The 23,039-nt window shown below is 37.1% G+C and overlaps 3 protein-coding genes across 3 annotated transcripts in view; 2 read left to right on the top strand and 1 right to left on the bottom strand.

Moving 5' to 3' along the window:
• The window catches only part of RHPN2 (rhophilin, Rho GTPase binding protein 2), a 33,602-nt gene extending 33,399 nt beyond the window's left edge, over positions 1-203 (bottom strand). Inside the window, exon 1 of the mRNA XM_009320326.1 lies at positions 48-203. Coding sequence (XP_009318601.1) covers positions 48-203 — 156 coding nt within the window. The remainder of the gene's footprint in view (positions 1-47) is intronic.
• Positions 204-236: 33 nt separating this feature from the next.
• GPATCH1 (G patch domain containing 1) lies at positions 237-21,324 on the top strand. Its single transcript, XM_009320325.1, has 21 exons — positions 237-535; positions 6,287-6,561; positions 7,380-7,514; positions 7,787-7,872; positions 8,317-8,477; positions 8,829-8,926; positions 9,089-9,147; positions 9,495-9,740; positions 10,551-10,698; positions 11,466-11,545; positions 11,914-12,118; positions 12,753-13,040; positions 14,923-15,104; positions 15,388-15,515; positions 15,789-15,922; positions 16,270-16,439; positions 17,129-17,333; positions 18,396-18,506; positions 18,971-19,095; positions 19,623-19,768; positions 21,009-21,324. The coding sequence occupies exons 1-21, from the start codon at positions 237-239 to the stop codon at positions 21,028-21,030; spliced, it is 3,303 nt and encodes a 1,100-aa protein (XP_009318600.1). The 3' UTR covers positions 21,031-21,324.
• The window catches only part of WDR88 (WD repeat domain 88), an 18,531-nt gene continuing 16,583 nt past the window's right edge, over positions 21,092-23,039 (top strand). Inside the window, 1 exon segment of the mRNA XM_009320324.1 lies at positions 21,092-21,097. Within this exon segment, the coding sequence (XP_009318599.1) occupies positions 21,092-21,097 (6 nt within the window).

Raw genomic sequence — 23,039 nt, 5'->3', positions numbered from 1 at the left:
GGCGCCCGCCCCCGGCCGCGTGGGGCCGCCGCCAGCTTTCCCCGGGCCCGGTGCCCGCCTCGGGGACATAAGGTTTCTCGCGGGTGGCTGTCCTTCAGCGCGGGGCTCATTCCTCCGAGAGGGCTGCTCCCCAAACCCGCGGGGTGCCCCTCGCAACGGGGAACATTTACCGGGGACAGTTCCCGGGGCCCGCAGGGCCACATCGCGCCTCAGCGTGTGCGCGTGGGCCTGCCAGCATGGCTCGCAGGCCTGACCTCTTCTCCGGCCCGCGGGGAGGCCCGAGCTCCCGCACCCTTATCTGGGGGAGGGCAGGAGCCCGGGACGGATCCCAGAGCCCGGGGAGCTGGAGGGGCTCCGGCCTGGCCCCTGATAAGCAACGGTATCTCGGTGAAAGGCAGGGCTGGCCCCGGCTCCGGGAAGCTGCTGTGGGATCAACCTCAGCGTTGCAAAAACCTGCAGAGTTCGCACGGAAAACCTGTCTTCGAAATATTCCGTTGTGTAACCGGTTTTGCAAATGTTGTTATTGGACACTCGTGTAAGGAAATTGCCGATATTGGTTCCTATTACTAGCCAGGTCTAACCTACAGAGTTATGTGGGCATTTAGCATTTAAAGATGCAATACAGCAAAGTACTTGAATCGATATTACCAAATTTGTCTTCCCTCCCTGCCTTCTTTTCTCTTTTTTCATCTTTCTTAGAAGTATGGTGTAGTTGTGTCAGGAAAAAATCTGCAGAGACGACGTTTCTTTATCAAAGGAAACATATCTTTGGAATTACATCCTTAACTGAAACTTTCTTTGAAAACGCCGGTGTCTCCAGAGAGTTATGAGAGCAGTCCAGTTAAATCTGTGTGTCTACTGCCTGTTTTTAAGGAAGAAAACTAGAGTCAGCAACTCAGAAATTGGGGTCCGAAGATCTGCTGCTGTCTCTCTTGAAGTCAGCTGAATTTTGTTCTTCCCGATTTTATTCATTCTCACCCCGGTACTTTTCCTTTTTTCCAATAATTCTAAAGATACTGGATGAATGTATCAAATTATATGTTAAATAGAAATAGGTAAAAGTGGGAAAGTAGTTTAACTTGCTCCAGTTTCTATTTAAAAGGTGTAAAAAATGTTTTAAATTATTTTTTGTGCTATTAGAAAATCTACTTACCTGCCAAACTAAAAAAGATTTTAAAATTTAAATCTTGCAAATCAGTGTAAAACTCCAATACAATCCATATAAATTAGTTTAAGTTAATATAAATGAGAGAGAAATGAGTAATTTGCCAGAGTAGGCCATGCTGATGCAATCTGGCAATTAAAACAGTATTAATGTGACCATCTTGGGAGTTTGCACTGCTTTCACTGGATTTATTGAAAACTGATCTCATTGAAAGGCTACAGCTATTACTCCAAATGAAGTCCTAAGAGTTTGTAGCCAGGCCAAAGGGTCAGACAGTTAACAACACTACGTGTGACTATTACCATAGTTATGTGTAAAACACAAATTTACAGAAGCTTCTGCACAGTACAATACCAAACATAACTTCTAACATATCTTGGTGACAAAACACAGCCTTTCTTCGTTGCTGGTGGATTCTCTGAATAAAACAAAGTCAGCAGTGCTACACACAGCAAGTTTCTACAGCAAATTCAGGAGAGTCCAAGCTAGGTCTTGGAGGCTTCCTCCCCCATCTTTAGTGTCCTGAGTATATCGCTCAACACTCTCACAACTGCCAGATTAGGCTGTGCCTTCCCCTCACTTGGATAAAGGGTACTTTATCATGACTGCACTAGGACTGATTCTAGAAATATGACTGATGTCATATTTCTTAAGTAAGTCACTAAGTTTTGTCTGCATAGGGTGAATATGCTTTTTTGCAAAAGGCACGCGTTGGTTGCATGGTCTCAGTAGCTAGGGCTGAGCTGTCTAATGACTGGGTAGGAGTGCTCCCTGACCCTGGAATGTAAATTGCAGCTTAGAACATTCCAAAACCTGATTTACCCTCAAAAAAACATGTCCCTGCTCTTCTCACCAGTTGGTTAAACATCTTGTCTCCAGCCGCTTTTTGGTTGATATTAGAATTCCTAAATAGAGGTGTGCATACCACAGACTTTCTCAGTTTCTCACAATTATATTAATCAGAAGGTTTGGTTTGCTGCATTGTAAAGATTGAGTAATAACAGGCTAGGAATCTGGAACTCATGCACTCAGAAAAAGGGGCGTATAGATGCAGATGTTTGGTTGATATTTAATATTAGAAGAGAGTAAATTCAGTGATCTGGTGCACTGTGTCACTATCTCCGAGAAAGCATCAAATGCTTAAGAATTTGCATCCAAAGAAGATCTACCTAAGTAGTACCTAAAGTATTGACATTGAAAGCAATTAATCTTATCTCTGCATCAAATCTCTCTCTTTGTTTTACAGAACTCGGTGCTATCTGGCTTTGTGCATCTTCATAGATAAACCAGCCAGGTGATCTGAACAATGACCACGCTGAAAACAGACACAGAATGCAGAGCTTGAGTTGTCCCAAATTTTGTCCCACAATAGTAAAGGTAAGAGGGACCAGAATTTGGATAGCCTTACCGCAGACACACACTAGTATATATGATATATATGTACATGTACACATTATGTGCCATATTTCTGTTATGTTTGTATCACTCCACTTGCTCAGTCAATCTTGTCCTTCTCCCCCTCCCCCATCTTGAAAAAATATGTGAATATATGAAATTCCATCTTTAGTCTTCTCTTTGGCCACTAGGAAATGGTCTAGGTTTGGAAAATTCATTTCCTGCTGGGACGTGTGTTGATGCACTGTTACATACTTAAGATACGAATCTGGTTTGACTCAGTAAGGACAGGTGCTGCTCTCTGGAAAGAGGATGTTTCTTTTTGTGATTTTTACAGACCTTGCGGCTACAGGATGGTAACAGGTGCCTCAAAGACAGCTTTTGTCCCAGAGAGACACAGAGGCTTATCTGCAAAAGCACGTTAGAATGATACTGTATGAAGGCAGAAGTATGCATCAACTCCTGCTGTTTCTCAAGGTAGATTCTTGAATTCTGAACCTGACACGTGGTTACATATTTCTTCTCCTATTGTTGGTGGCTTTGAATATAAAACTTCTGTTCTGGGAGGAAAGACAAAAAGATTTTGCCAGTAACCCTGACAGCCTATAGCTTTATGGTTGGTGAATTCAACTGTGGCGAGTTAGTCAAGTTAGTATCATCGTTTATTGCTGAAGATTGCAGTTCTTAATGAGCAAATGTCTGGCTACCATAGGGAAGTTTTAGGTGAGGAGAGAAGAAAAGGGATCGTAGGTTGATCTCCCCCCCGACTCTTTCCAAATATGTATTTTCTGGGGAAAAAAAAAAGAGATTGAGAATGGCAAAAACAGGGCATGGGGGCACAGTAGCAATAGTGATGTGAATCTGCTTTGAGGCTGTTATAAGTTTACAAGATGTAGGATATTTTCAAGTTAGAAAAGTTTGAGAGTAAAGAATGGGAAGGCGTTCTCATAAACAAAAGATCTTCTGCATTTTATGACAGATGAATTGAAAAGTGACTAGACAGGAACTGCAAGTAAGAAGTGCCAGTAGAAGGTTTCCTTACCAATAAATTGACTGAATGATAGCAAAATGGTATAAAAATGGTACACAAACTCAATATAAGGGCTTTGGATGGCCATGATATGATTGGCTGTAGGTGCAGCATTTCACTGCTACTTCAGGTTAACAGTGTGGGGCGTGTGTTAACTGCAGCTTTATCTTCACTGGAAAAAAAATCCCATTTACTATTGAATAGCTAATATGCTTTGCCTATTCCACTGTAAGATCATATTGGAAACAAGACATTGCAGTTTCAGTGGGAATTAAGAACCTAACGCCAAACATAGGCAAAATCATCACCACTTTTTCCAGACAATGCCTTGCCTTTAGCTGAGATCCATAGATAAAAATCTGTGTACTTAAGGACAATATTCGTTATCTCTTTTTTTGTTGTTGTTCATTGTTTTAAAAAATGTAAATTAGCACTTTGTAGAAGCTAAAACAATGCCTCAGGGTCTGTACTTCATGTGTCTGTTTCGTCAACTGATAGAGTAGCCATGTGTTGGTAGGAGGAATATTCGGGTGAATATTCCCATTGAACGCAAGATAAGGCGGAGGTGAAGTCAAGCTGTCTGTCTCTTTTTGCTGTGTTTTGAAAAATAAAAATGTAGTGTATTTAATACTGTATTTTTATCATTCCTGTACTTATGTTTTCCTTTTTTCTTTAACATGTTTTTAACACCCCTGTAAATGAATCGAATTTTTGCTTCCTTCTTTTATATATCAATTATGCTGCTTTTAGTCTGAAGTTCCAGTGACTCACGTAACTTAAAACTAACCAACAAAAAGTTATCTATTTGAGGAACTGGTTTTAAAGAATGTAACAAAAGATATAGGAAGACACTTTCATGGTCGACCTTCTTGATGCACTAATTCAAAAACAGATGTTGAAAATGTATTGGAAAACTAAAGCCTGAAGTCCATCTATGGCTTAGGGGCTCAATTTCAGCTTGATATGTACTGGCAAGTATTTGGGTCTTCATTCATAAATGTTGATTTTTTTTTTCACCAGCCAAATGACTGTAAAAATTTATTTTAAACATAAGCTATCCAGACCTACTAATATTTTGGTTTCATTGCAATTATCAAAAGACATTGGAATTACTGTCTTGTTTAACAGCTACAAATAGCAATTGTCACCTGGTTTAACAATTGTAAACAGGAGATAAGAGTTTACCATGGAGGAGGAAATACCACTGGGATGCAAAAGTAATTCTAATCTGATAAAAGCCTTAAAGGGAAAAAAAACTTCAATATTTGATTACCCCAAGTCTTTGAACATAACAGACAAGACACTCAAAAGATTTTCTGTTAACATTGTGCAAAGAAGGTTTATTTAGGCCTGTGTGTTAAATCAAAGTCACATAGAATTGACTATTCAGGAACAATTATTTCCTAAACAAAGAGAAACAGCAACTGTGCTGATAACTCATTTTGTCACTATATGTTCTAGCTAACTGCTTACTAATTAGTAACAATGAGAAAAGATAATGCATGTAGATAAATGTCTGTGGCTTCTATTATATTGTTTTTAAGTCAATTAGAGACCTAAATTAAAGAGTACTCTGTATTTGCATGAAACTGTGTAAATAATGGAAAGCTGAAAGCACATGAAACTCAGGTAGTTTCACTTTGAAAGAAACCAGTTCTGTGTCTACAAACAAACACAAATACTGGATTAGAAAATACGCCACTGAACTTGCAGAAGTCTTACCTGCTAAGGGCAGGAATCTCTCAAGACTGTGTTGTGATTTATTTTCAAGGATTTCAAGAAACTGGTGATACTTGCTTACAGAAGTTGGGGATTGATAGAATCTATCTTCAGCACGAAGAAGTGCTTTTTATTTGGATTTGCAGTGGTTTGGGTTTTTTTGTTTCCTTGTTTGTTCGTTTTTTAAATTTAGAATATATTGTGCTTGTAGTGAATCCGAGTATTATGGTAAAATGTCAGCTTGAGAAATCAAATTAATGAAAATCGACATATGAGTTTCTCAAGGATAATACTGTGGAAAGCCACAAAATTAAAATTAAAATTTTGAACACTTGGGCCTTACCGGTGAATACTTATTGATTCTTATGTGGTCCTTGTATAAAATATATTCTGTAAAAGTTTCTCTCATGATACAAGACTCCCCAAAGAGGTGCAGAGATACCTGAAAGTGTAAAAGGATAAAGCTCTTTTAGTAAAGGTTTGACTGCAGAGACTTCTGCACCGATTCCCGTGCACATTCTTTTTTAATAGCTCGTAAAACAACGTGGTTAACCAAATTTTGCCACATTATCTGCGAAAGACTGTAATTCAATTAAATCAACACCTCCCATGGTCATATTGATTCAGGGTGGAGTTCTCTTCACACCCCGATTCAGGTAAAATCTGTTTCACAGAATTTTTGCCGTCCTTTTCCCAGCCCTTAGTCCTGAGGTGTTTCGCGAGTGGGCGTGACCGGGTGCATCAGATGTTTCGAGGTAGTTTACCGAATGGCCATCGATTATTCAGTGTTTGACATTTTCTAGCAGCATTAATTTCTAAAGACATCAAACAACATTTCGGACCGTTAATTTGGGAGCAGCACGCGGTAGCATTTTCCACATTTCTTCACAGAGTCCTCCGGGACGAAAGGGCTGGCCGGAGTCACTGAAAATACCGGGTTTTGTAACCTCTTAAACCGACGCCGGTTGCGCTTGGAGGGACCCCGCGCGGCCAGGGCAGGCTCCGGTCACCGCCGTGCCCGCCCCGCTTTACCGTAGCCCCCCGCTGGAAATGCCCTCCGCGACGGGGACCGAGAGGGGTCCCCGCTACCGCGACGGGGACCGAGAGGGCCGGGGCTGCTGTCCACCTCCTTACGGCCTTCGCTTCGGGAAAGCTGTGGTGTGTGGGCCCAGCGCAGACCAGCCTCCCCCTTCTCCTGCTGCCGTGGGGCGTAGGGGCTGCCTTGGCAGCCGTGCTGGCCTGCGAGAGAGGGGTGCTGGCGCCGGCCCTGGGCGAGGGGCCACGGGGTAAAACGGTCTGGGAACGGAAGGCAGGCTTCCCGCGACGGGAGTGTAAAAAGGTTCTCTCAGCACTACAGCGGCTTTCCGGCGTAAGGGTGTGGGCCTGGGGTACCCCAGGGCCTGTGCCGGCACTGTTCTGGCCGGAGCTGGGGGCCTGTCTGTCTTTCTGTCCTTTCCCCACGCCTCAAAAAAAAAAAGTAGACTTCATATAACAGCTACTGTTATATGTAGACTTCATATAACAGCTGAAGTGTATGCAGTTATTCTAATGTGAACATCATACACTGGTATTTGTGAGATGGACTCGGCATCATCCAAGGACTTCTGTACAGCTGTGACTCCTGAGTCTGTGCCACTTAATTCATAGAAATAGTGTTAAGGTGCAAATGTTTATGTCAAAGTCGATAGCTTTTGTGTTTTGTTTCACTTTTGAACGCTTCAGATGTGGTGCAATTTCTCAAGACAATTACTTAAGTGATGAAATCCTGTCAGGTGTCTTGCATACTTAACAAATAAAAGTGTCCTTTCACAGGGAAAAAAAAAAATGTTCTCAGAACTTGTTGGAATTTAGGATTTCTATTTGAACACTTCATGCGTTTACTTTAGCAGTGTACATCAACAGTGTATACAGTAGGGTGGGAATAAATGTAAACTGCTGACGTTTTCTACTTTAGGGTGGCTACTATTTGATCCAGTTCTTAATTGCAAGGAAGAAATGGCGTCTGGAGCAAGCGGAGAGTCCATTCTTTATGCACTGTTGTGACTTGGTTTCTGACTTATCTCACTGTAGGTGAACGAATTAAAAAGCCAGTTCCTCTTCAAGAACAGACTGTTAAAGATGCAAAGGGACGATATCAGCGTTTCCATGGAGCATTTACTGGTGGTTTCTCTGCTGGTTACTTTAACACTGTTGGCACAAAGGAAGGTTAGATATTTTTCTGTCTTCTGGGAAGGGTTAATTAATTATCATAATTTAATGTTAGTGAAAATAAATTAACTGTCATTAAGCATTTTTTTTTCTGCTGTAAATAGTTGAAATGGTACTGTTGAAGTTATTTCCCCTTGAGTTTTTGGACTGCAGTTTTATGGATGTTCCCTTGATGTATCCTTAAGGTGTAAGGTTGAAATGTTTGAATTGTTTTCAAATATTATGTTACAGTTCACAGTACTTCCCTTAGATATTTACTTTCTTTAAAGGATGGACTCCTTCAGCTTTTGTATCGTCACGGCAGAAGAGAGCAGACAGAACCATTCTTGGACCAGAAGACTTCATGGATGAAGAGGTAAATTTAGAAAGGAATACAAGTCTTTTGGAAGTAGTTGCCATGACAGCAGGTTTTTCAGGCAATGAAATCTTCTAAAGAACTTAAACAGCGAAAATGGACGTAACTTTAAAATTACTTTTTGTATGCAGTGTTATACTGCTAGGTCCTATAGGATGTTTCATAGATTCACTTAGGAAGCTCCTGTAATCTCAATATTAAAAAAAACCCAGAACTTAACCCTTTCACTTTCTGTATCAGAAAATACAAATACTTTTGAAGCTGTTTAAAATATGACCGTTCAAGTTATTGAAAAAACAACTGTATAAACGGCTTGAAAAATTTAGCTAATATGAAGGTCATATGGTCATAGCCTGTTTTCTTTCCTTTACCATTACAGTAAGTAAGCATTTGAAGGAAACATATTTTTAATCTGATTCTTTCCATTTTGTCTATATTTTCCAGGATCTTAGTGAATTTGGGATAGCACCAAAAGATATTACAACCACAGATGATTTTGCATCCAAAGCTAAAGACAGAATAAAAGAGAAAGCTAGACAAATTGCAGGAGTAGTTGCTGCCATTCCAGGAACCACCGCATTTGATGATTTAATAGGACCATCAAAGTAAGTAAATTTAAATAAAAGTTAACCAAGCAATTTCTTTCACTTGGAAGTGTTGTATTGGTTAGAAAAGTAATGTTTGACCACGGTAATCCATGAAAGAGACTGGAAGATCCGTAGTGTTACACTTTGTAAGTGGCCTCCACCTGGATTTTTGTTTCCTATGTGCAGAATTGTACCAGGTAAACATTTACAAACTGGGATGTAGTGTATATGCAAATGTTGATACATTCAGATTTGATTTTAAAGTGGGGTATAAAAATGTAATTTTGAATGGTATATATGTATATTATTTCTCAATAAATATTAAAAATGTGGTTTGAGGTAATTTTTTTCCTTTTGTATTCTTTTTAGAATAACAGTTGGGGTTGAACTGTTACGAAAAATGGGCTGGAAAGAAGGACAAGGAGTTGGACCGCGAGTCAAAAGAAAGCCACGCAGGCAAAAACCTGGTAAGTTCCGTGAAATTCTGAACTCTATTAATAGAAAGTTAGCATTCATAGACTGATTAGAAACTTCCTTTTAAAACTTCCTTTTATTTGGTCCATTTCTTTAATCTTAGAGAAACTTAAAAAGAATTGTAATTTAATATGATGCTATTGCGTCTCTTACAGACCCTGCAGTGAAAGTATATGGTTGTGCGTTACCACCTGGACTGTCTGAGGGTTCTGAGGTATTGAACAGGCAAAAGTTGTTTGTTGACTTATGTAAGAATGTGTGCTAACACGTTTTAAAAAAAAAAACTTCTTTGATGTCTTTGAACAGTATTTTAACATGCAGTTCCAAGTTTTGTTAAAAGTATTCTTTTAACTACTTACTTACTATGCTTATCGTGAAGAAAGGTTTTAATGTAACTAAATTTATTCTTTTGCTACCTAAGCAGGTGTAGTTCATACATATTTTCATATATAATTTAGGAAATGCAAACTTACCTAGTTTCATGTTAACTAAATGTTGTAAAAGCTCAACATACAAAGCTTTTAGTCGTATTTGCTCTTACATACTTTTATTTTGTACAAGGATGAAGAGGATGAATACCAGCCAGAGAATGTGACATTTGCGCCGAAAGACGTAATGCCTGTAGATTTGACTCCAAAAGAGAATGTCCATGGACTTGGCTATAAGGGTTTGGACCCCTCACAAGCTTTGTTCGGTGTATCTGGAAGAGAACACTTGAATCTTTTCACAGGTGGTTCTGAAGACACAAGCAATTTACTTGGTGATCTGAGACACAGTAAAGGAAGAAAACTAGGTATAACGGGTCAGGTAAGGACACTTTAAAATCCATTTTACTGTTAGTGCAATAGAATCTAAATAAATTTTGTTTTTTTTCTGTGGAAGGCACCTAGTCATTGTAAGGTTATTGTAAGAAATCTTACATGTGCTTTGAGAACAGGATTTTTTTGTTTTTTTTACTTAATATGAAGATGTGGGCAAATCGTTAGAACTCTTAAATGCCTTCATTTATCAGTATTGTTGAAGAGAACTATAAAGTACCTCACTCTGAATAGTTGGGTGGAGGAAATTCTTGTGTGACTTTGATTAGAGAAAGTTAATATTCAATATATTTTTCATTTACATTTCTTTTGTCGATTTTACTTTCAGTAATGTTGAATCTGTCAGCTAGAGAGGTTTTGCTTCCCTCCGTGGTATTTGTAGTTCTTACGTAGAAGCACTGTCAATTTATATTTCTGGGAATTATACTTGTTTAATTTTCATGCCAACTTACATTTTTTTTCCTTTTGAGAACTTAACCCGCTCTTAGACTGTAAATGTTACCTTGTGGAACTAGGCTGCTGTCCTCATCCTGTACAGACCAAACTCACTGTCCCTCCCTGCCAAGGGAAGTGGAATATGTTTGCTTTGTGTTCAGTTAGGGGTTTTGGTTTTTTTTTTTCACTAGCTGATAGCAGGTTCTTTTTGTGAAGCTGTACAGTACAGTTCCAGTATATGTATGTATACTGGACATCTTATATAATATAGATGGATAGATGTAGATGTGTTCTGATATGTGACTTAAAAGTATTATTTTTACACTTTTGAATTCTCATTATTTTTATTTAAAATATATTTTAGGCTTTTGGTGTAGGAGCTTTAGAGGAGGAAGACGATGATATTTATGCAACCGAAACACTGTCAAAATACGATACGGTTCTAAAAGATGAGGAACCTGGGGATGGCTTGTATGGCTGGACAGCACCTAAGCAGTATAAATCAAAAAAAAGTAAGAACTGTAGTTCTATCTGAAGAGCTAGTGTAATTTGTATTTGGGGAACAAAAAGATGACATAAGTGTAGCCTCTATTTTCCAAATATTTCAATTTTCAGTGGACTGGTATCTTCTAGTCCTGATATCTGAAACTTCATCTAGTCTTCCTTCTGTATTGAAGTGTCCAAATCTGGAAATAATTTCCAAAGTCCTCCACTAATCCCAATGTAGATTAAACGCCCAAATTATATTTTTAAAAGGACAATATGTGCTGCTTTGTGAGATACAGCATTCAATTCCACTGAAGAAAACAAATGATTGTGAATCATGGCTACAAAATGAGACCCAGTACTTGCGAAGAGGTTTTTTTAATTTTTTTAGATATACTTGTGTATTTTCAAATAACATTTGTAAATTTTATCTTGATACCACTTTATTTTTAGTGCAACTTTTAAGTACATGAAATACTGTAATGATTTCTAGAGTACCTGTTGATGTTAGTTGTACGCAATGGCACTTGTGATGTTAGCTATGCACGGTAGTGATACTGTTGCCTCACTATTAGCCATGTTCATCTTACAGCAATCTCTCCGTTAGTAGTTTTTTAGCTGTATAATACTAATCCAGATTCAGAACCCTTAATTTTAAATGAAAGGCAACGAAGACAAAGAACTACAGTTATGCTCCATAAAATATATTGAAAAATGGAAAATACTCAGAAAAAATGCTTTTTGCCAAACATACATGTTTTAAGTATTGACCAACTCTATGGTCATTTTGTAGGGTCTGAAAGAGAAGTTAAATATATAGGCAAAATCTTGGATGGTTTTTCCTTGGCATCAAAATCATCAACTCCAAGCAAGGTAAGCAGATACTGATATTTTTGTATTAAGAATAACATTAGCAAATGGACATGTGAGCTGTATGGACTTTACTGTTGCTCAACGTTTTTTTATGTTCTTAGAAATAAAGTGGTGTGCATGTTTTCCTATTTCTCATAATTGTTACGTATTAACAATGTAACAGCTTGTTCCCAAAGTTTGTATTACGATGCCACTTACTGACTGGGTCTAAAAGAATCAGTAGTGTGTAATACCTGTTTCCACTGCTAAGATGTAAATTGAGGAGTTTTTAGATTGAGGTGACTTTTTCTGAAACACATTTGTAAGTGCTAAATACAAAGTTGTATCTCTCTCTCAGTGGATTTTTGTTTTGTCATCCCCCCGCCAAGATTTATCCACCACCTGACCTGCCACGAAATTACAGACCAGTCCATTACTTTCGACCTGTGATAGCAGCTGGGAATGAAAACTGCTGTTTACAGAAGGCATTAGAGGAATCGACTGGAAAAATTGGGAGTGATACAACACAGCAAAGCAGGCATGCTTTGAATGCATCTCAGAGGAGGGAACGACTAGGAGAGACTGGTCTAAAAGGTATTGATATATGTGACCGCACCTTGGCTTGTGTTTTAGGTCCCCTGTTTGTTTATATAACAGTAAAAATTTGGTCTAGCCTTGAACACTATTTTCTAATGTAAACATACTAAATCTAGTCGGCTTAGCTAGAATACCTTATTGTTCAGTTTCATCTCAGCAGATGAATTGTTGACATATCTGCCTGCATTTTCATTTACTTAACTCTTTTAAAGATGAAAAGTATGTGTGGGATTGTGTGGGGGTGTGTGGTTGGTTGGGTTTTTTTTTTGTGGCATTATGACTTCGGAATGTAGTAGGCTGTGAGGATTTTTTTTTCCCTGTAAAACGAGGTTTCACTGAAATACATGCAGATTCACTAAAAAGGTAATTTGTAAATGTGGTTCGCATTTATGTCTACAATAGTAAAATCTACAAAGTAATGTGTAAATATGTGGTAAATAGCATAAAATGTGCAATAGTGGCCAATTTTTTTATCTACCATCTCTGCCATTATACTGTTTATTGCTGCTAAAGAGTGTTTTCTCTGAATGTGTATGCATAGTGGTAGGCTTTTTTCTTCCACTAAAGTGGCAGAAATAGTTGTAGTAATTTTTCATTTCTACTTATCTCTTACTGCTTTTTTTGGTTTTAGGTCCGGCTCCTTCTGTTTTGGAATATCTGTCTGAGAAAGATAGAGAAAGACTCAAAGAAGTGAAACAAGCATCTGAACAACAAATGAAAGCAAAAATACTGCCTCAGCAGTCACACAATAGCAGATTCCAGCCAGCCTCCCCAGATGATGCTTCTCACAAATGGCAAATGTTGTTGGGGGGGCAGTTAGCAAATGCTGGTTCTAGTGACTTCAAACCATTTGCAAGAAATCCAGAAAAACAAAAAAGATACGAAAGTTTTGTGAGAAGTCTTAAACAAGGAGAAAAAGGTAACTGAAGAGGTTAATCCTGACATTTTAATTTTTCTCTGAAAAAAAATTTCTTGATTCCCCCCTCCCCCCCCTTTTCTTTTTTCTGCTTTTTTGTCCTGATGCATTTTTTGTTTGCTATGAGTTCTCTTCCTGAATTCCGCAGCATTTCTCCCTCTACTTCTTCTTAGGGCCAATATTAAAAGAAATTTTTACTGATATTTAATTGTGTTGACTTCAGGAAAACAGCTCAGTAATTTAAGTGTCAGCGAGACTTTATTTTAGGCATTACATTTCATACTTTTATGCTGTAGCAGAAGTGTTGTTCTCCAGGATGTTCTACTTAATTGCATGTACTTCCGGGTTTCCCTTCTTTTTGTTTGCCAAAGTAGATTTCGGCTTTGGCCAGTACCACAAACTATGCATGGAACAAGCATTTTCATTTAGTTTGTTTCTCTTTGTGGAGTAAAACTGACATATCCTAAAAATGCAGAAAGATTATCGGGTCACAGCAGAACGGCAATTTTTTTCCTCTTCCCACACAAGATGGGAAAAATGAAAAGAAAACCCATACCCTGCACTTCCAGAGGAGATAAGAATCCTAAAGTGAATGAAGTAGTTCACGCTTGTCAAAGCTTGTATTACATGTCCTTTGGATACTCAAACTGCCACTGTTACTTAAGTTCTTCTCAGAAAAAACTGTGGCTGTAAAATCATAGCATACATGCAGAGCTCTTTGTTGCTCAAAACCAAAAAAACCCAGCCCCCTTCACCTGCTCTTTTCGTGTTCTTTCAGTCTCCTTCCATTTTGTTTAGGTTTTTGCTATTAAATGATACCGTGGTGTATCTTGCGTTAAACCAGGTACTTACGATGCCTTGTGGCGAGTTCCCCAGTGCTGTGATTTTTCTGTAAGACATAAAAGCTGAAATCTGATCTAGGGAGATCAGCAGCAGCAGGTGAATCTAGATTGTCTTAAAATAAAAAAATAAGGGCTGGTTTATTTTTAAATTTCAAAGTACAAAGAAGGTATTGGGGAAGAAGAAAAAGGGTACCAGTAATGTTTTGCAGAGGAAAGGGTATAGTGTCAGGTAGAAAACCTGGTTTTGTTATTTTAGGATTTTTTTAAAATAATTCTTTTCACTATATGAAAAAAATATGTCCTGGTCAGTAGCCTCTTGTGGTTACCGCATTGGGACAGACTACTTGAGCTTTGAACCCATAGTTCCTCCATTCAGGACTGGGTTTTTCCCTGTGTAAAATTGAGTATCCTCTTACGACTGTAAGTGCCTCCTTAGTCATAATGATGAAAATGCAGAAATATTTAAATAACTTGAATGATTAAGACTGTAAGAGTGTCTCTGCTTCGCTGGTGTTATTTCCTATTCCTTCTGGGAGCAAATGTGAACCCATTGCTTTAAACAGGCTTTGTATTGTTTACAAAAACCTGTGTCCAAATTCTATATTTCTCAGTGGGCATTTTGTATACCAGAAAGCCCCTTGAAGTTACCAAAGCCTGGCCAGGCTTACTCACTGGTTAACTTCTGTGTTCTGCGTTTTAGTTATTTGATACAGCTTTGGATTATACTTTTTGTTTTAAACGCCTATTAAATACATTAAGTATTTTGAACATTCATTAGAGGGTAATAAGTAAGGAGTCGGCATGACAAGTAAAAGTATTTAAAATATCTATCTTACATTTGGCAAATGCTATCATTCGTGCTATCTTGAAAAACTACCTCTGCTTATCAAGGAATAACACAGTTGAGATCAACACTATCCTTAAACTAAATACTTATTAAATACTTGCAAGGATGTTTGCTTATTATCTTATTTTTTGTTTGGAAAGTGTCAGACCTAATTAAGCTGTAATCTCTGCTAAGCATTTCTCTCCTTATCTTATAGTAGATACATTGGAACATTATTTAGACCCAAGTATGACAGAATGGGAGCGAGGAAGAGAACAGGAGGAGTTCTTCCGTGCGGCCATGTTCTACAAATCCTCAAATTCAACACTGTCATCCAGGTTTACCCGGGCCAAATATGAAGATGATGTTGACAAAGTCGAAGTTCCTCGGGACCAAGAGGTATATGCTGTTTACAGTCTTTTAGTACATTGGAGCTGCAGTTGCTGCCTTAACCCTGACTTTCAAAGTTCTTTTTCTTTAAAACTCTTTTGTAGATACAATGTCAATGTTTTGTTGCCCTTCTGTTTAGCAAACTTTTGAAAACATTCAGTGTATACAAAGCAGTGATTTGTTAAACTACACTTAAATATTTATGTTACTGTCCTGTTCTTAAGTCTTATAACAGTAATAGTCAATTCAGTAAGTTGTTACTTTAGCAGCAATAAATGTTTGACTTTTTCAGAATGATATTGATGATAAGGAAACTGCTGTGAAGATGAAGATGTTTGGCAAACTCACAAGAGACAAGTTTGAATGGCATCCTGAAAAGCTGTTGTGTAAAAGATTCAATGTTCCTGATCCATATCCTGAGTAAGATGATTGATACTGATATATTGAACACTTTTTGAAAATTCTAAGTTTTTCATACGCTTGTGGAAAATCTGGCTTGATGTTTTCCTTGTGTCATAATAGATGTAATACAGAACTGCCTAATGTTTTTATTTGCCTCATTAAACATGGTGACCTCTGACAAAATAGTATGCATTTTAAGGACTACTGTAGGTGTTTCAGTTTGTTGTAGATAATTTGAGGCCTTTTCTGTGTGGAAAACAATAATCAACAAACACTTTTATTGCCCTCTAGTTCTTCCATTGTTGGGTTACCAAAAGTGAAACGAGACAAGTATTCTGTGTTTAATTTCTTAACCCTGCCTGAGCCCACCACATCTGTAACTCAAGCAACAAATGAAAACATCCAACAGAATAACAGTCTCAACAGTAAGTTTGTTGTTACTTTATTCATTTAGCTATAATTGAGATAATAGTATAGAAAAAGCATATCTTTGTCATGGAGAACTTATCCACCTGTTGTGTGTTCTGGGTTTTTTTTTTTTTAATTAAAAAAAACCACAAGCAAACTTAAGAAATTGAAAATAAGTTCAGTGATATAATGATATTATGCTAATTTCTTCTACCTAGAAGACCTTTATAGGTCAGATGTTCATTAGAAAGATTTTTAAAACGTCAAACTATACTGAAGAAGCAGAGTAACTTAAAATCAGGTAGGCCATGAAATGCAGGATAATTTGGCATGCAATTGATTTGAATGTTTGGGATGTTTTTAGAAGCAAAGAAACCTTCAAGATGGGATGTGTCAGATAAAGAGAAGGAGAAAAAAGATTCTATCAGTGAATTCATTAGTCTTGCTAGATCAAAAGCTGATGTTCAGCAGCAGCCACCAGTATCAGCAACAGAAGAATGTGGAACTGGGCCAAGTGAAACTCTTTCCACTGAGGTGAGTTTACAACGGTGTTTGAACTTAAAGGGGAATAGCTGTAAATGTTCACAACCCTGAAATAAGGTTGGGTAATATATGAATTGATCTAATACAGATCAGTTTGCAGAAGAACCAACTCAGGATAAGCAAAGACATGAGAATTGTACTTTGAAAGATTTTGAGGTTATAACTCTGAGATGTAAAACATTTACAGCATACCAGGATAGCAAGTATGACTATACTCAAAGTAGCAGCTTAAGAGAAGTCAAAATGCAGCTCAGCAGTCTGGGAGTTCAATTCAGTCCCTTACACCCACTTTGCTCACAGGCATAGGATATATTTTTTTTCTGCTTTGGATGGAGGAGGGTGCGTACTTTGGGGAGACAGGTGATGTTTTCCTTTTACTTAAATTTAGTAGTGTATAATTGAAGTTTGAATTAATGAATTAGAATTTATAATATCTGGGGATCTATTTTCAACTGTCTTAGTAGCACAAATTGTGCTGCCCTTTACAGGACATTGACTTAGTTTAGCAGCATTTCAGAGTTTTACTATTTTGGTCTAGCGGTTCCTAAGATTGTATATTTCACAGCTATTGTGATATTTGAGTGTTTTGTTAAACGCATCTGTGAAGTTATTACTTATCAGAGGGAGATTGTTAGTTTCTTTAGTTTTTAAATACAGTTTGTTATGATGCTGTTTGGCAGGTAGCTACTGAAGATAAGGATCAGGAAGAAGAAAGCAGACCATCTATGGACTTATTTAAGGCCATCTTTGTGAGTTCCTCAGATGAGAAATCATCTTCCTCTGAAGAAGAGAGTGATGAAGAACAGCAACCAACTAGTTCGGTAATAGATTCAGAAACCACCAAGCAAGTTGATCTACCAGACAGTTCTTCATTTAACGTACAAGGTAGTGCTTAATGGATATTCATTTTTATAAATACCTTGTAAAAGCTTCATTTATGAATCAAATACTCCAGGACTGCTAGGACAGTGCTATGCTCTTGTGCAGATCATCTGGCATTGGTGGAGCTGGGCATGTAGAAAATGTGGATAATACAGCACTGAATAAGGCCTTACATATTACAATGTTATTTACGTCACCATGTGTCTTACGTAGATTTTACAAGCAAACTGTCTATGGAATATGCTTGTTAAACAGTGAGGGGGAACAAAACATCTCATGTTAGGGCATACTTCACTGAGAAATACAGGGAAACTTTTATACTTATGATAAATTGTAAGATAGATTGATAAATTATGACTGTCTTGTGGTGGATATTTGACAAATTCAGAAATAAATTACTTGCATTTCTTTGGTAATTAAATTCACTCTCTAAATACTGATGTTCCAGTAAAATATAATGTTGAAATAATTTTACTAAGACATTAAAAAGGTGCATTTTATTTATATTCTAGTTATAAAAGTTGCCAGAATACTTCCACAAGAGAGGGAGAAGACCAATCTTTTACTGTACTTCTTAGTAAAATTTAATAAGTGAGCTGTAAAAAGTTCCCATATTTTCAGGATGTCATTAAATTAACAAAATGTACAATATACTTAGCTTACAATGGAAATACTTTGTCCACTTACTGTCACAGTTGGTTCTGTTAACATCTAATTTTTAGTGTTTATTAACTTTATACATCTTGTGGAGTGTTTTATTCATTCTAAGTAATGGAAAAGTAGTACTGTGTTACTAAATGAAAGCAAACACATGCACTGATATTAATTTAATTAGTAATTGTAGAGTGTAAAAGGTAAATTTTGATTAAAAAAAAAAAAAAAAGGGCAGTATGTTGACATGTTAGCTATCCAGTTGGCCAAAGCAGTCCACAGAGGTATAGGATGCGGATCAATTTGCCTTCTTAGAGGTTTTTAGAAAGTTTCCTTTAACTTTCTTCAGCGCTCTTTGGAAAAAGTGTTACCTTATTTTCCTTTCAAATAAAGTTGTTTTTGTTTTTTTCATAGAGATTGTGGCTGCTTCAACTGATCCTGGTGTTTCTTTGTCACCTACTTCAAAGCAGGAACTGGATGCAACAGAGGAATTTGGACCAAAGTTGCCTCCAGCTTTTTCTTCTGGTAGGTTCTGTAGACTTCTAGCCTATAAATTCTGCATGTTGAAGTTGTATGTAAGATACAAGTTATTTCTCTTTAAAAAACATTTGCAAATAGGTACTTTACCTCTTAAATGCCTGTGTTATGTCAAACTGGCATCGACAAATGCTTTGTTACCATGCTGTGATCCACTAGCAAGAACCTCTTTGCCTGTGTACCAACTTTGTTGTAGCTCTATAGGGGCAATGGTAAAAAATTGTAGTGAAACTATAGGACCAGCCTTGCAATTCCTTTTAATAACAGATTGCAAAGGTATTTAATTACAGTAGGAAGGTTGCAGTTAGGAGTTTTTAGATGTTTCATTTCCATTTGAAAGCTTAGATTTTTTTTTTAAACTATCCTATGAGATTAAAAGTAATACAGAATTTAATAATAAAATTATCTTTTTTGTCATGCTTTTTTGTTTCCACATTTGCTTTGCACTTTAGGCCCTACTTGGCAACAAGAACCAGTGGTGTCGGCAAGTTTTCCTGGGCCTAGTAGGAAAGAAAAACATAGAAAGTACAGAGAGAAACACAAGGCTAAGAGAGAACACAAACACAAAAAGGAAAAGGTATTTAATTTAAATAAACAGTTTATTGATTCTCTGATCTGCCAGTCAAAATTTTTTATTATTTATGGTAGGTTGTAGAAAATAGATATACTGGGACAAGAACTTAAGCAACTGAGTTTCTCAGGTGTCTTGAAACCTGAACTTCAGAACAGAAAACTATCCAGCTAGGATGCTGCTTTTTCCATATATACAGTGAGACTACAGATATAATGTTATGGGTAGTTTAATGTCATATGCTGAAGATACCAGGCATATTCTGAGAACTGCATATAATTCATGGCTTGTATACGAATTATAATAATAATGAAATTTCTGTTTTAGGGGGGTTGAGTGCTTGGGATGAAATGCGTGATTTTGGTACATATTTTTTAGCTTAGTCTTGTGTAGTGGAAAAGAGTTATTGTTAAGTGTTCTGTTTCAGTTAAGCTTGGAGTCTACACTGAAATCAACTTTTTGCTGTTGTTGCCTTTCGGAAAAACCCAAGTCTCTCACAATGAAATAAGGGATTATTTATTTTCTCTTTACAGAAAAAGAAACATAAGAAACAGAAAAACAAAGGAAAAAACAAGAATAAAAAATCAGAAAAAGACAGCAGCTCAGACACTGAAGATAGCAGTGACAGCCTTAGTGATACAGATACCACAGGCTTGTCACCCAAAGAACTTCTAAGAAGGTAAACAGAAAGTTTACTTAAACACTTGTAAATTTTGCAGTGGATAACTAAAACCTCAATTTATGAGCTGTCATTCCAGTGAACCTATTTGCAGCAAATATGCAGCCAGTCTCTTTATGAATATAAAATACTGCTCGGGTTTTTTTAATAAAGTGAGGAAAGATTACAAATATTAGGTATCTTAAGCTAGAGGGTAATTAATTTTAGGATAGAAGCCTCTTGAGGTAAAGGGCACTAAATACACAACCCTGCTAGTTAATGGAGGTTATAGTTAAAGATGATTGATATCTTTGGAAGGTATTTTGAATGGGAATTAAAAATCGAACAAGTGCAGCTGGTGATTCATATTTCCATTACTTTGTCTACTTCTCTTTACTTGGAGACATTGGAAGCAACATTGTCTGCTTCAGAATGTTTTGAGTCTGCTTCAGTTTGTTGATAGTTAGCGAAAGATCCGATTCAAATAAATCCATTGTGTGGCATTGACACTTAAGAGAGTTCTGTGCTTGAACAAGGAGCAGTGAAGCAAGCAGAACCATGCTTGAGTCATGTACATGTCTGCTAAATTTAGACTGTGCCGTTACATTCTTATAAACTAGAGACTTGAACATAGTGCCAACAGAAATGTGAAAATCGAAAAAGAATTATTTGCAATTTCATTTTGCTCACACACTTGAAGTAAAGTACAAACAAAAGTAACTGTCTCTAGTTCAGATCATAGTCAACTTTAAGTGCATCCCGTGTGGGACAGTTACTGCGTTGGCTTCTGTGTAGCATCTCTTATTAGCTGAAGGAGTGGTCTCAAGGTATTTGTTGAAATACCACATCCAGCTGGCCTAATGGCAGAATGATTGGGGTCTAGGTGTTTAGTGGAATGGACATGTACCCATGGAAAGGCTGGCGTTCCAAAGGACTGCCTTCCATTCCTTTGGAACTGAGCTTCGGTTATGTATTGGTGTTTTCTTATTAAAAAAACAAATTACTTCTCCTTTGATTTCTAAATAGCTGAAATATGCTTTTATGCATTTTGCACAGAATAGTTAGACTTCTTTGTACAAGCGGCTATTTTGGAAGTCTTCACATTTGCATGCCTCTACATTACTGAGAAATGTTTTTATCTCACATAACTCAGCTCTGTCTCTTAAACTAAGGTTTAAGAAACGGCTCAAGTAATTAAATGTTCTTAAAGTTGCATGTTACTATTTAGTCTGACCTCTTACTTTTTCTTTCTCCCTTTTAGATTAAAACAACTTCAGTATTGAAGAGGTAGATTGCTTTCTTCAGTGCTGTGTGACTTATGATCTCAAATTTTTGATCTCCTCCATGATGGTAGATCAATCATGTATACTTTGAAGCACTGTAGATAACTGTATTCATATTGAATTTGTTTGAACGTAAATGTGCATATGTTTATTTTGTGATGCTTCATATGTTCAAAATGTATGGATTATGGAATGTTGAAAAGACTCCTTTCTGGGCAGCATAATCTGAAATACTGCAGGCTCTGTTTTAATTAACATGAAACAAGATATTTTAATAAACTTAAGTATTAAAAATCACTTCTGTATGGTAAGTCATTGCATAGGACCTCTAAAATGCTGGAGAGTAAATTTCAGTCTGAATTAGGAAGTTAAACTAAAGCGATGTAAAATTTGTATTGGGTGCAAGTCTTCTTAATTAGTCTAATGCAGAATTTCACATTGCAGTTTTGCAGCATCTGGCTGTACTTGGAGTTATTTTTACATCTCCAAATTGTATATAGCATTTACCACAGCAGATCTAAACCAATAAAGTGTCACTTTTACACAAATTACTAAGGCTAATGTACTAAAAGATTAGTACTATAATTATAATCTGCCTCATTTTATGTAGTTACAATGAAAACTGTTTATACCACTTTTCTTTTTGTTCCATGCACTGCATTTAAAAAGCAATTGTCATCTTGTAGAATTATTTTAATATAAACTATGAAACAATAGCGAACTGCTCTTGGAATGAACAGGCTGTTAAGAGACCCACAGAACTTCTCTTTCCAGCTGTACAGGGAAACCAACCTTTTAGATTAAAACAACTTCAGTATTGAAGAGGTAGATTGCTTTCTTCAGTGCTGTGTGACTTATGATCTCAAATTTTTGATCTCCTCCATGATGGTAGATCAATCATGTATACTTTGAAGCACTGTAGATAACTGTATTCATATTGAATTTGTTTGAACGTAAATGTGCATATGTTTATTTTGTGATGCTTCATATGTTCAAAATGTATGGATTATGGAATGTTGAAAAGACTCCTTTCTGGGCAGCATAATCTGAAATACTGCAGGCTCTGTTTTAATTAACATGAAACAAGATATTTTAATAAACTTAAGTATTAAAAATCACTTCTGCATGGTAAGTCATTGCATAGGACCTCTAAAATGCTGGAGAGTAAATTTCAGTCTGAATTAGGAAGTTAAAAACTAAAGCGATGTAAAATTTGTATTGGGTGCAAGTCTTCTTAATTAGTCTAATGCAGAATTTCACATTGCAGTTTTGCAGCATCTGGCTGTACTTGGAGTTATTTTTACATCTCCAAATTGTATATAGCATTTACCACAGCAGATCTAAACCAATAAAGTGTCACTTTTACACAAATTACTAAGGCTAATGTACTAAAAGATTAGTACTATAATTATAATCTGCCTCATTTTATGTAGTTACAATGAAAACTGTTTATACCACTTTTCTTTTTGTTCCATGCACTGCATTTAAAAAGCAATTGTCATCTTGTAGAATTATTTTAATATAAACTATGAAACAATAGCGAACTGCTCTTGGAATGAACAGGCTGTTAAGAGACCCACAGAACTTCTCTTTCCAGCTGTACAGGGAAACCAAGAATATTCCTGCTTAAAACTACGAACAAAAGCCTTAAACTGAAATTCACTGTTGTAGATGGCAGTTCTCAGGGGCCTGATTTAATGTATTTTTCGGTATCCACAGCTTTGTGACAGCTCTTGATGAGAGCAAAGTGATGTAATAGTCCTGTGTTGACACACAGATTGTGTGGTTTTAAATGTAAAGTCAACAAGAAAACTTGAGTGATGGAAGGAAAAATAAGAAATCGGGCCTTGAGGTTGCCTCCGTTACAGGAAAAACATGAACCCGACAACTGCATTGCACGGTAGTTCCTCGGCGTTTATCTCCTTAAAGCTTCAAAGGCGTTTCGGCGGGAGCAGTAAGGCAGCCGCGGCAGGAACGAACCCGTGCCCGCGCCCCTTCCGGCGGCGGCC

The sequence above is a fragment of the Pygoscelis adeliae genome, unplaced genomic scaffold, assembly GCF_000699105.1.
Source record: "Pygoscelis adeliae isolate BGI_AS28 unplaced genomic scaffold, ASM69910v1 Scaffold62, whole genome shotgun sequence".
In the NCBI taxonomy this organism is placed as follows: Eukaryota; Metazoa; Chordata; class Aves; order Sphenisciformes; family Spheniscidae; genus Pygoscelis; species Pygoscelis adeliae.
This window is presented reverse-complemented; position numbering and strand designations above follow the sequence as displayed.

Bases quoted from the DNA above. Each gene is read 5' to 3' on its own strand.
- GPATCH1 (XM_009320325.1), top strand. From the start codon at position 237: ATGGCTCGCAGGCCTGACCTCTTCTCCGGCCCGCGGGGAGGCCCGAGC. The intron at 7,873-8,316 runs GTAAATTTAGAA...TATATTTTCCAG, and splicing joins AAGACTTCATGGATGAAGAG to GATCTTAGTGAATTTGGGAT. The intron at 19,769-21,008 runs GTAAACAGAAAG...TCTCCCTTTTAG, and splicing joins CCCAAAGAACTTCTAAGAAG to ATTAAAACAACTTCAGTATT.